The sequence below is a fragment of the Ranitomeya imitator genome, chromosome 5, assembly GCF_032444005.1.
Source record: "Ranitomeya imitator isolate aRanImi1 chromosome 5, aRanImi1.pri, whole genome shotgun sequence".
Taxonomy (NCBI): Eukaryota; Metazoa; Chordata; class Amphibia; order Anura; family Dendrobatidae; genus Ranitomeya; species Ranitomeya imitator.
Genome location: NC_091286.1, coordinates 56096814 through 56110081, shown reverse-complemented (window position 1 = coordinate 56110081; position 13268 = coordinate 56096814). Strand labels below are relative to the sequence as shown.

General features: G+C 40.3%; 1 protein-coding gene and 1 long non-coding RNA gene across 8 annotated transcripts in view; one reads left to right on the top strand and one right to left on the bottom strand.

Annotated features, from left to right (window-relative positions):
- Positions 1-9312, top strand: part of LOC138681296 (uncharacterized) — a 9314-nt gene extending 2 nt beyond the window's left edge. The window contains exons 1-3 of the long non-coding RNA XR_011321908.1: positions 1-641; positions 1790-1821; positions 9175-9312. The exon at positions 1-641 is cut by the window's left edge and continues 2 nt beyond it. This is a non-coding gene — a long non-coding RNA (uncharacterized lncRNA). The remainder of the gene's footprint in view (positions 642-1789; positions 1822-9174) is intronic.
- EHBP1 (EH domain binding protein 1) overlaps positions 4549-13268 on the bottom strand; it is a 473001-nt gene continuing 464281 nt past the window's right edge. For all 7 annotated transcript variants that reach the window (XM_069768694.1, XM_069768687.1, XM_069768690.1 and 4 more), the window contains 2 exons: positions 7148-7262; positions 4549-5595 (listed from right to left, as the gene is read on the bottom strand). In XM_069768694.1, the coding sequence (XP_069624795.1) occupies positions 5505-5595; positions 7148-7262 (206 nt within the window). In that variant the 3' untranslated portion in view covers positions 4549-5504. The remainder of the gene's footprint in view (positions 5596-7147; positions 7263-13268) is intronic.

Here is a 13268-nt window from a genome sequence, read left to right as displayed (position 1 = left end):
GTGTATGAGCAGTAGGAATCTCTCTTGTCGCTGCGGGTTATGGACTAACATGAAACTTTCCATATTGATCTATTATGACTGATGTTACTTCTGATACGTTTGTTTTCATTTTCTAACCCCCAGAATAAAAATCAGACAGGACCCCTCACAGATGAGCTACAGGGAGGACAGGAGTGATCAGTAATATTGGGACAAATAACTCTGTGTTTAGGTGACACAATATTGTTAGGACGCGGAGAACCTAGAAACAATACAAAAATGTTGTAAATCACATAGAAATATGACAAATTCCAAATCCGTGTCTCTGACAGGGGTCCTTACATTTTTTATTGCCGTCTCCCACCTTTCCCTTTCTATTGCAGAAAAGCAGCACATCCGCCAGTGACCAGAGCTATCAGCTGCGACCAGTGCGATCTGCTGCGACCAGTGCGATCAGCAGCGACCAGTGCGATCTGCTGCGACCAGTGCGATCTGCTGCGACCAGTGCGATCTGCTGCGACCAGTGCGATCAGCAGCGACCAGTGCGATCTGCTGCGACCAGTGCGATCTGCTGCGACCAGTGCGATCTGCTGTGACCAGAGCGATCTGCTGCCACCAGAGCGATCAGCAGCGACCAGAGCATCGGGGTCCAGCACAAATAAGTAAAAAGAGAAATAAATCGCAGCACTAAAATGAAGTCCAAGCGGTTTTGTTATCTCCCCCTATATATGTATATACCCCATCTATATGTCTAGGTCATCTACGATCTCTAGATCACATCTATCTAGATCTATCTTATGCACAGTCCCTTTATCACCAATTGCTCCATCTAATATCAGTAATATCCCATCTTTTATCTCCGTTTTCATGTCTACCTAGCAATCAATCCTTTTAAACGGATTATATCTATTTCTGTCACATTTATCTATATTATATATATCTGGAATATTTAGCAATATTTCATATATCTTTGATCTGTGTATCCATTTAATTTGCAATTAATAATTATCAATAATCTATCTAATAAGATATCTATCTTTTTAATTTATATCTAATCAAATATCTAAGTGTGATATTTAGCTATTATCATATTTATCATTTATTTATTCTGTGCATCCATCTCATATTTGTCAAATATCTCCCCATCTCTGAAATCATCTTATTTGCTTCTCACATATTAATGTCTCTATCTCTCCAAGTCAAATCTCTTAGTGTTACATATTTATTAGTGATGAGCAGTGTACTCCATGCTGGGTGATCTCCCAGTATTTGTGACTGCTTGGAGATTTAGTTTTCGTTGCTGCAGCTGCATGATTTACAGCTGCTAGCCAGGCTGAGTACATGTGGGGGTTGCCTGGTTGCTAGGGAATCCCCACATGTAATCAAGCTGTCTAGTAGCTGTAAATCATTCAGCTGCAGCAACGAAATCTAAATCTCCGAGCAGTCACAAATACTCAGAGATCACCCGAGCAACGAGTACACTCCTCATCACTAATATTTATATGTCTTTACTTATAATATCTATCATCCATATGTATCTACTTCATATTGGTCTTAAATATATATGTAAATACATCTAATATCCGTCATTGTTATATATATTGATCTCATAACTACATTTTCATAACTATTAATCTAATATCTAACCATCTCTCAAATTATTATCTTGTCTCACCTCTCATATCCATAAATAATTTCATATATCTATTTATTTAGCTTTATCACATGTATCTCACTGGTATAATCTATTACACATGTATCCATTCCAGATTTGTCTGTTAATCCATCTAATGTCTGTCTATCTATACAGGTCATAGCCATCAATTCAGATCCATAAAAGAGGTAGGAGCTTAATTAAACAGCAATGTATCAGGCCAGAATGTTTGGACTTTTTTGTATGTATATATCTATTGCACACACACATTCACACATCATATCTTATACTTGCTTCCTTAGTGACAACATATTCTGCAGTGCTTTATAGTTTCATACATATTGATGGAATATATATTTATCTTTCAATCCATCTCAATCATCCATTTATCTCATATCTATCTCTGAAACATCAAATATCTATCATCTATTATCTATAGTCTATCTGTCTGTCTATCTAATATCCATCTATCTATCTATCTATCTATCTATCTATCTATCTATCTATCTATCTATCTATCTATCTATCTATCTATCTATCTATCTATCTATCTAATCAGAAAAAAGCAGGGAGCACTCCAAAACTTAAAGGTTTGAGAAAGGCAGAGAAATCTGCCGAAACGTTGCTGCTAATTGATCAGTAAAGCCACGGTTTTCACTTTAATTTTTGGAGAGCTGCCTGTTTTTTTTCAGATTTTCTATTTTGGAGGTTTGGAGATCACCTTAAGGCCGGGGTCACACTTGTGAGTGCAGTACGAGTCTCTGGCATCAATACCCGGCACTGCCGCCGTCGGTTCAGAAATACATGCAGCCGCACTCTCCGGGCGGCAGTGCCGGGTATTGATGCCAGAGACTCATACTGCACTCACAAGTGTGACCCCGGCCTAACAGGTTTTATTGCACCCGGCTTTTTTTTTGGTAGTGCTGCCAAATTTTCTTTAATTATCTATCTATCTATCTATCTATCTATCTATCTATCTATCTATCTATCTATCTATCTATCTATCATATCTACCTATTGTATCGTATGGATCTATCATATCTATGTATACCCCATAGAATGTAAGTCCGCAAGGACAGGGTCCTCTCCCCTCTGTACCAGTCTGTCACTGTAAACCTGTTTACTGTAAACGATGTATATAACCCTGTATGTAACCCCTTTCTCATGTACAGCACCATGGAATTAATGGTGCTATATAAATAAATAATAATAATCTATCTACCGTATATACTTGAGTATAAGCCGAGATTTTCAGCCCATTTTTTTGGGTTGAAAGTCCCCTTCTCGGCTTATACTCGAGTCATACCCAGGGGTCGACAGGTGAGGGGGAGCGGGGGCTGTCTAATAATACTCACCTGCTCCTGGCGTGGTCCCTGCAGGTCTCTGGTTCCCCAGCGCCGCAGCTTCTTCCTGTACTGAGCGGTCACATGGTACCGCTCATTACAGTAATGAATATGCGGCTCCACCTCCCATAGAGGTGAAACCGCATATTCATTACTGTAATGAGCGGTAACGATGACCGCTCACTACAGAAAGAAGCTGCAGCGCCGGGAAGCAGGGACTGCACCGCGCCAGGAGCAGGTGAGTATAATGGGGAGGGGGAGCGCTGCGCGATAGTCACCTGTCCCACTTTCCGGCGCCACTCCATCTTCAGCAGTGGTGCTCAGGTCAGAGGGCGCGGTGACGTGGTTAGTGCGCGCCCTCAGCCTGAACGTCAGTGCTGAAGATGGAGCGGCGCCGGAATGAGGAGCAGGTGAATATTGAAAGTGTCGGGGGCCTGAGCAACGGAGAGTTGAGTATGTGATTCATTTTTTTATCACAGCAAATGGGGCAAGTGACTGTATGGAGCATCTATGGGGCCATAACGTTTGTGCAGCACTATATGGCGCAAGTGTCTGTATGGAGCGATAACGTTTGTGCAGCACTATATGGGGCCATAACGTTTGTGCAGCACTATATGGGGCAAGCGTCTGTATGGGGCCATAATGTTTGTGCAGCACTATATGGCGCAAGTGTCTGTATGGGGCCATAACGTTTGTGCAGCACTATATGGGGCAAATATCTTTATGGAGCATCTCATGGGGCCATAATCAGCATTTGCGCAGCATTATATGGGGCAAATGTGTCTATGGAGCATCTTATGGGGCCATTATTAACCTTTTATGCAGGATTATATGGGGCATATTTTAATATGGAGCATCTTATGGGGCCCATCATAAACTTTATGGAGCATTATATGGGGCTCCTGATTCAATATGGATATTCAAAAACACTTAACCTACTGATGTCTCAATTAATTTTACTTTTATTGGTATCTATTTTTACTTTTGACATTTACCGGTAGCTGCTGCATTTCCCACCCTAGGCTTATACTCGAGTCATTAAGTTTTCCCATTTTTTTGTGGCAAAATTAGGGGGGTCGGCTTATACTCGGGTCGGCTTATACTTGAGTATATATGGTATTATGGTATGTATATAGTTTATATCGTATCTATCTAATCTATCCATCTTTTTATGTATCTATTGTATTGGTTTATTTACCATAAATCCATCCATTGATGTATCTGTTTTATGTACCATATATTCTTATCTATTGTGTGTATTTTATTTATCATCTATATATCAATCTGTTTATGTATCCACTGTATGCATTTGTCATATCTATCCATGGATGCATCGGTTTATGTATCTATCTATGGTATCGATCATATCTTAATCTATAGTATTTATCCATTTTATCTGTGTATTGATCTGTTTATGTACGTACTGTGTGCATTTATGGTATCCATCCAATACGTACGCCTCTAATAACCTTCTACCACCACGGCTAATACTGGTCTTTAGATATTGTGATTAATAAATAAAACCTACAAGCACTTTTTTCCTGAATAGAAGATTAAAAAAACAAACCAATATTACGGTAAGAAATATTCTGATTTTATTGAAAATTGTATGAGACAGTAATAAATAAACAGTTGCACCAATGTGACGATGTATATTCTGACAGGACACAGTATATATCATACCGGTACAATATGGCATGACGAATGAATAGCTTTTTTTAATTTTTTTTTTACAAATTTTTTTGCAGAAATAAATAGCAACGCCATTATAAGCTAATAATGTATAGTTTGAGTCGTACGTAAAAGCATGAAATAAATAGGTTTCTCCCACAAACTGACTGAGAAATGTAAACTGCAGCAGGTTCTGAAGCCAAACGTAATATGGGCAGACTTGTGGGTAATCTATGACACACGGGTCAGTCATCCGGCAGAACATACGGGATATTTTATTAACTTTCTGGGGAATATTATGTAAAATAGCTGCTGGAAATAAACACCTGTAAATACAGCCTGGCGCGTATACCAATCAAGTGAAAATGTAGGTAGCTAACATAGCAATAGAAAATGGCAGGACTAGGTGAGAACATTGATGAGGCGCCGCAGCCTCCGGTATAGCTCAGATAAAACAATATTCAGCCGCTCGAGCACGTCCTCCTGACCATCCGGCATATCTTACTAGGCGACTAGAAATGGAAGAAAAGTTGCTTTGAGAAGTCCCTGGGCCATAAAACAGGTGGCCGTGTCTGTATCCAGCTTCAGTGCGTACTACTGACTCCAGGACAGCGGCGCAAACAGCACTCTTTTAACCCCCTCAGTGCCAGAATGCTTTTGCAGTCTCCATTAACGCTGAAGTTGTGTTAAAATCAAACATTTTGAAGCAACAAACCAAAAATGATCATATTAAAACATCGGGACATTGACTTGGGCTTCTCCTTGCAGAGCTTTGTAAAATGATTCCAGTCACTCAGTGAAACCATGATGCACAAGGGTTTACAGGCCAGAGCGTCGTCTTTCCCAAATAGTGGTGGTCACTGGATTGTACATTTCTCTTCTTTCTTTGTCATTTTGCCTTTGTTTTGCTCCAGAGTCCTTTCTAAGTGTTCTTCCTCTTCTTCAGCCCTGTAATAAAGATACAGAATTTTTCAGAAATAATAATTTAAATATATGAAATCTCAGAGAATATAGCGGTTTGTTACTAATGAATTAGATTAGACTTTGGTTATTATGGTTTAGCTTAAAAAGATAAAGTCCAAGACATAAGAAAACCGTACAAAACATACAAAAAAAAGCTTGAAACACTAGAAAATGCAGCAAAAAAACATAAAAAAGCCTTAAACAAAAGAAAACATAGCCCAAGACATAAAAAAACACAAGAAAACTCAGCCGAAAACACAGAAAACTCAGCGCAAAACACAAGAAAATTCAGCCCCCCAAAAAATAAAACAGCCCAAATGACAAGAAAATACAGCCAAAAACACAAGAAAACACAGCCAGAATCACAAGAAAACTCAGCCCAAAATTACAAGAAAACACAGCCATAAACACAAGAAAACACAGTCAGAAACACAAGAAAACACAGCCAGAAACACAAGAAAGCACAGCTCAAACGACAACACAACCTACACACCATAAAACTCAGCCCAAAGGACAACACAGCCAAAAACACAAGAAAACTTAGCCCAAATGACAAGAAAACACAGCCATAAACACAAGAAAACGCAGCCAAAAACACAAGAAAACACAGCTCAAACGACAAGTCAACCAAAAACACAAAACTCAGCCAAAAGGCCAACACAGCCAAAAACACAAGAAAACACAGCCCAACGGACAAATCAACCAAAAACACAAAGCTCAGCCCAAAGGACAACACAGCCAAAAATACAAGAAAACACAACCCAAAGGACAAGAAAACACAGCCAAAAACACAAGTAAACAAAGCCTAAGACAAGAAAATACAGCCCACAAGACAAGAAAGCAAAGTCCAAAACATGAAAAAAATAGCAAAAAATCATTCATGTTGACACATATTTTTTCCTTACTAGTATATGTATTTTAAGCTTTGCATTCTACTTTCCTCCCCTTACAGCCCCATAACAGGAAGGTGATCAGAAATGCTTTACACTTAGTTTTCATATAACTGATCACTAAATCTTAGTTTTGCTATACAATACTGTGGTTATGTCCTTGTCTATACAGTATGGTCCTAAAGATGGACGCATACATAAATAACACATACACTGCTATACTGACTTTACAATCATGGTTTCTGTTCTTTGGACTACGGTACATTTCGATATAGCACACATTTGGTGAAAATTTAGTTTTCTTAAAATACAAATAATGCCCCCTTGTAATATTACTGGAGGAATTTTGCCTTTTAAGTAGACGACCTAAGCCGATGTTCTTACGGGTGTTATCCTGTATTCCTTGAGGGCTCACGCTTACAACATTAGAATATATTTTTTTGCAAACACATTACTTAACTTTGTTACATGATTGTAAAGCTTAACAGAATAAGTTGGTCCTGAAAAAAAGAGAAGGACTCCGGCTGGCACCTTCAGAAACCCTACGTCATTTTAAAGGCGCGGTGCCGTATTATCTTTCTTCCGGATTTCCTCATGTGAGGACAGTGCAGCCATCCTGGCACAATGTCGTGTCGATGGGAACTTACTCCTTCTCTTGGGCATCCAAGTCTCTGACCAAGGCATCGCGCTTATTAACCAGGATAACCAGTTCATCCAGTAAAAGTTGCTCCCGTCTCTTCTGGGCTTCGGTTTTTTGCCAGTCTACAAAACAGAGTTTCGTACATTAGACACGGAGTCAACAAACAACGTCTGATAATTTCATTTTAGCTCCTGACATTACATAACAGCTATTTAGTGTAAGCACAATCCTCCAGATCTCCGTATACACCCAGGTACAGTATGTGCACGAGGCAACGGACGATCGCTCCCCTAGAGAACCCAAGGGGATGGCTCCGGTTAGGGAATACCAGGCTGATAAAGGATAGGGGGTATCGGATACCCCTTATTACATCGAGGTTGGAGTCCAGACCACTGGTGTAACTCCTTACATTCCTGGCGGCAGTTTCTGGGTGGACTGGACAAGTCCCTTTAATGACACCTTGTATATAACCGTGTGGTCCCAGAGGTTGAACCCCATGAAATATTGATAGGCCATCAATATTAGTATCTCAAACAACACTTTAAAGGGGCTTTTCTCACTAGGACATGCTGGTATGGCGATCAGCTCTCCAAATTTATATCGGATGATGGCATTTGGCATCCATATGCCTAAGGGCTGGGGCAGACCGCTTGTACATTCACTCATCAAAGAAATTATACAAATGACACTCCAATCAGAGTGTGATCCAAATGTCTCGGATGAGAAGATGGAGGAAAAAAATGTCTCCATCTTCTCCATTGTGTCAGCGCACAGAAATCAGGCTGCACTCAGATGTCATCCGAGTGCAGTCCAATGTTTTTCAAAGACTCAATGACTTGCATGCCTGAGTGCGATCTGAATATTGGATCAAACTCAGGCATACAATTTTTTCCTTGGACACTGTGTCCGAGGAAAAATATCAAGAGATGCGCACTGAATCAATGAATAACACGGGGATGAGTGCTAGCCGTCAAAAAGGGGGATATCATGCGTCCGATTATTACGGTCGTCTGCACGAGCCCCAATAATGAATATTTATTACAGTATAAAGCGTGTGAGAACGTGGGTTGGCTCCAAAAATCCATTCATGACAGATTGTGGACCCTTCCTACAGTTAGGAGTCCGGGATGAGACTTCAGAAGTTCCTGTAATAAATCCCAATTCTCCTTAAAATACAGTAATAGTCCGGTATCTTGGGTCTCCAAGAATGTATCATGTGATGAGAGGTTTGTACGTCTGCAATAATGTTTGGTGAAAATGTAATGGAAAAGAAGAAAACCAAGAGAAAAGATCCTGGACCTCCCCAGCGTTAGAAGTCAGATGCAACTCTGAAGAAGACGCGGGGAAGTTTCCCTCCTTTCCATGGCAGAAGAATAAAGATGTCACACATGAGATAACGGTCCACCAGCTTGTTCGGCCAATAGCCATCTCTCCGACTCCCCCATACATAGCTGTCGGGGGGAGTTCAATTGGTTTCAATGTGGAGGAAGGAGAAACCAGACACTACCTGCGGCTCACCTCCCCGAAAATAACCGCTGATCCTTCTCATCGTCATCGGTCAGAGGAGAGTTGGGAGAAACCTGTACACGTCAGATAGTCGCTCAGTCCCGCCAAAATCTCTAGGATCAGCCGACTATCATTCAATGTGAACAAGGCTCACATGGCTGAGACGTTACTCACAGGAAAATCGGCCAAATGTTGTATCGGGAATGTTAATGCCTGAAACATTTTGTTTTCATGAGACACTGAGTACACCTTAATAGTGGCCAACGTTCAGCATTTGTGATACAGTCCTCAATGAACTAAAAAAATATATAATACACGGTATATATTTTTTATTTCGGCACTTGCAGCAACCACTAGGGGGAGCTCAGGAGCTTACTGCATACAGAGAGCCCCGTGGAGTCGGAGTCCGAGGTTTGGCTTACCGCCTCCACAGCCCTGGTTGTGCGTCCTTCAAATAGAGCTGAAATCTCTAAAAAAAAAACCTATATTGTAAAATTAAACTTTCAAAAACTCTTCTCGCTTTCTTAGGAATCCACTACTAACTGTGACGCCAAAAGGAGTCATAGAGATTCGACAGGACGAATACTCCTCCTCTCCTGCAATGAAGCCTCTCTGTCCTATGGGGGAAGGAAGCGACGGCATTACCTTGTGTCACTTTTTATAGACCCCCCTACTTCATATACATTGGATGCGCTGCAATCAAGTTTTCTCACCTAGAGTAATCTCACCTGTATCGCCATTTATTAAAATTTGATGTTATTAATTTTTTTTTATTTTTAAATTTGACTTATTTTCTTTGTATGGCTAAAATAGAAAAAAAAAATATTCAAATTTATAAAATATAATTTCCGCAGTGTTATAAAATAAACACCATCCGTCTCGGAGATCCGTGAACACGGCGCTGCTATTGTGTCTCGTCCCTATAGACACATTCCCCATTTATTAGAGATCTGCTCAACTAACCGTCACAGACAAGTAAACTGCGCCATCATCCCTGATAAAGCCAAGCTCGCTCATGTAGAGACATTCTGCCGAATCTGAAGAACGGATCACTTCTGCGGATCAATTCGTTGTTTTGGGAGAAAACCACAGAACAAAGGTATTAGATGATCCAGATAGGAGAGGCTGCATTAGACGAATGTGCAGCGACCTCCGAGCCAAGGAGAAAGCGAGATACTGTGTCATTATTGCCCCATCGCGTCCCACTATACGGCCACATCCTTATTATATGTCCCTCGTGCATAACGCATAGTCATAATATAGCATGGCACCACGCAGAGCTGGCATAGCCGGCCACTAACATGCCGATCACTGAGCGCCCGTGTCACGCTGGCTACTCGGTAACAGTTTGCGGTATCTCACACTGTGACCCATATGCTTAGCAGTAACTTGAAAGTGAAATACTAATTGGCTCAGACATTAAAGCAAAATTCAGAAAAATATGAAACATTGCAATGGACTATTAACATTTACCCTATGGATGGCAAAGTGTGTCTTAAATAAAAACCCAAAATGTGATTGTTTCACCTTTGAGGATTATTTTAAATTTCTTTAATATATTTTATAGTATTTGAGGCTCCACTGTTCCATATAGAGAACTGAATCCGCAGCACAGAGAAAAAGTAAAATAATGAAAATATTACAACAGCCACTAAATGAGATAAAGGCGCTTACTGCATATGGTTTTATTAATTTGTGCAGTATAATCAGTCCTAATGCTATCATAGATATGTTTTCTTGATCGATGTACTTTCAGATAACTCACTCATTTGATAATGTTCTAAAATGTCAAGTCCAATTTATGTTGGGAAATGTGTGCCTGTACATATAGTGCTGGCAGGAAACGGAAAAGAAGGAGCCACCAACTCAAATGGGGGTTATATCAGGGATGTCAAACTCAAACACACAGTGGGCCAAAATTAAAAGCTTGGATAAAGTTGCGGGCCAACTTTGATATTTATTAAAAGACTGTCTACAACTGAGGAAGGTTTTCCTTATCAAATAGAATGATGGACTTTTTCATATTTTAATTAATAGATTGTAGAATAAAGTATTGGAATAATATAATGCTATGGAAGAGCAGTAAAAAGTATATGGCAAATGGGCTAATTTAAATATGTAATAACAAAGGATAAAAAACCTTGAAAAATACAGATAAAGTATGATGCCAACACAAGTGCCCCACACACAGTAAGATACCCCCACAGTGAATTGCTCCACGGTACTCTCCACACACACGGTATGATGACCCAGTCCCCCCGACAGAGTGGTGACCCCATCTCAGTATGATTCTCCGACTGCAATCCCCACACAGCCCTCCTAACAGTATAATAGCCACAAAGCGTGCTCTATACAGTACGAGTCCCACATCCTCCTCCATACATTATAAGGCCCCATACTGTCTTTCATACATTATAATGGCCCCCACAGTGCTACATACGGTATAATTGCCCCACATAGTGCTCCGCACAGTATAATTATCCCACATAGTGCTCCGTACAGTATAATGATCCCACATAGTTCTACATACAGTATAATGGCCCCACATAGTGCTACACATAATGTAATGGCCCCACATAGTGCTCCATACAGTATAATGGCCCCACATAATATAATGGCCCCACATAGTGCAACATACAGTATAATGCCCCTCATCATGCTCCATACAATATAATGGCCTCAAATAATGCTCCATACAGTATAATGGCCCACATAGTGCTCCATGCAGTATAATGGGCCCCACATAGTCTTCCACACAGTATAATGGACCCCACATAGTGCTCCATACAGTATACTGGGCCCAATCTTAAAAACAAATAAATAACTAGTAACCTCTGTTAGTTCCTCCGCTGCTCCAGTCCCTTCATGGTGTCTTCAGATCTTCTGCATATCTTGGCACAACAGGCTCTTTGTAATGATGTCATCTCAGCACAGCGGGTGTTGTAATGAAGTCATCATGCCCGCTGTGCTGAGACGTCAGATACACAGAGAGTGAATGATGGGAGAGTGAGCATCAGGTGACGCGCTTTCCTCCATCATTGCTTTCAAATGTATTGATCACCTCAAAGGCTGCCTAAAAAAGCAAATTAAATAAACCGTAAAAAGCATACATAGTACGATATTCTGGTCTAATGGAAAGTGTCTTCAATGTGGAGAGATGCCAGATGTTTCTGGCACAATCTATTCAAATCATCAAATCAAATGGTTTGGGATTGTTGAAAATCCAACAGCCTAATCCTATGGATATCAACGGAAATTATGACACCTGCACAACTATTAGAGAGTTGTCCAGTTCCAACAAAATTCTGGGGTCCAGTCAATAGTTAAGTGTAGGCCCAATTTCATTTTTTTAGCCTATTTCCTTAAATATATATGGCGATATACAGGTGCTTATCCCAAAATTAGAATATCATCAAAAAGTTAATTTATTTCAGTTTTTCAATACAAAAAGTGAAACATTGATGCAGAAATTAATGCAAACGGAGCTCTGACCAAGTATTGAGGGCACTTACATTTCAGTAGGCCAACATTTCGGATTTTAAAATAATTTTTCAAGCTGGTGTTATAAAGTATTCTAACATACTGAGATAATGACTTTTGGGTTTTCGTTGGCTGTAAGCCATAATTATCAACTTTAACAGAAATTAACACTTGAAATAGATCACTCTGTAATGACTATATAATATATGAGTTTCACTTTTTGTATTGAAGAACTGAAATAAATTAACTTTTTGATGATATTCTAATTTTGTGAGAAGCACCTGTAAGTTTAAGTCATAGACCCTGAATACGCTCATGGGCAGTTTCAATTATACAGTGGGGCAAAAAAGTATTTAGTCAGTCAGCAATAGTGCAAGTTCCACCACTTAAAAAGATGAGAGGCGTCTGTAATTTACATCATAGGTAGACCTCAACTATGGGAGACAAACTGAGAAAAAAAAAATCCAGAAAATCACTGTCTGTTTTTTTAACAATTTATTTGCATATTATGGTGGAAAATAAGTATTTGGTCAGAAACAAACAATCAAGATTTCTGGCTCTCACAGACCTGTAACTTCTTCTTTAAGAGTCTCCTCTTTCCTCCACTCATTACCTGTAGTAATGGCACCTGTTTAAACTTGTTATCAGTATAAAAAGACACCTGTGCACACCCTCAAACAGTCTGACTCCAAACTCCACTATGGTGAAGACCAAAGAGCTGTCAAAGGACACCAGAAACAAAATTGTAGCCCTGCACCAGGCTGGGAAGACTGAATCTGCAATAGCCAACCAGCTTGGAGTGAAGAAATCAACAGTGGGAGCAATCATTAGAAAATGGAAGACATACAAGACCACTGATAATCTCCCTCGATCTGGGGCTCCACGCAAAATCCCACCCCGTGGGGTCAGAATGATCACAAGAACGGTGAGCAAAAATCCCAGAACCACGCGGGGGGACCTAGTGAATGAACTGCAGAGAGCTGGGACCAATGTAACAAGGCCTACCATAAGTAACACACTACGCCACCATGGACTCAGATCCTGCAGTGCCAGACGTGTCCCACTGCTTAAGCCAGTACATGTCCGGGCCCGTCTGAAGTTTGCTAGAGAGCATTTGGATGATCCAGAGGAGTTTTGGGAGA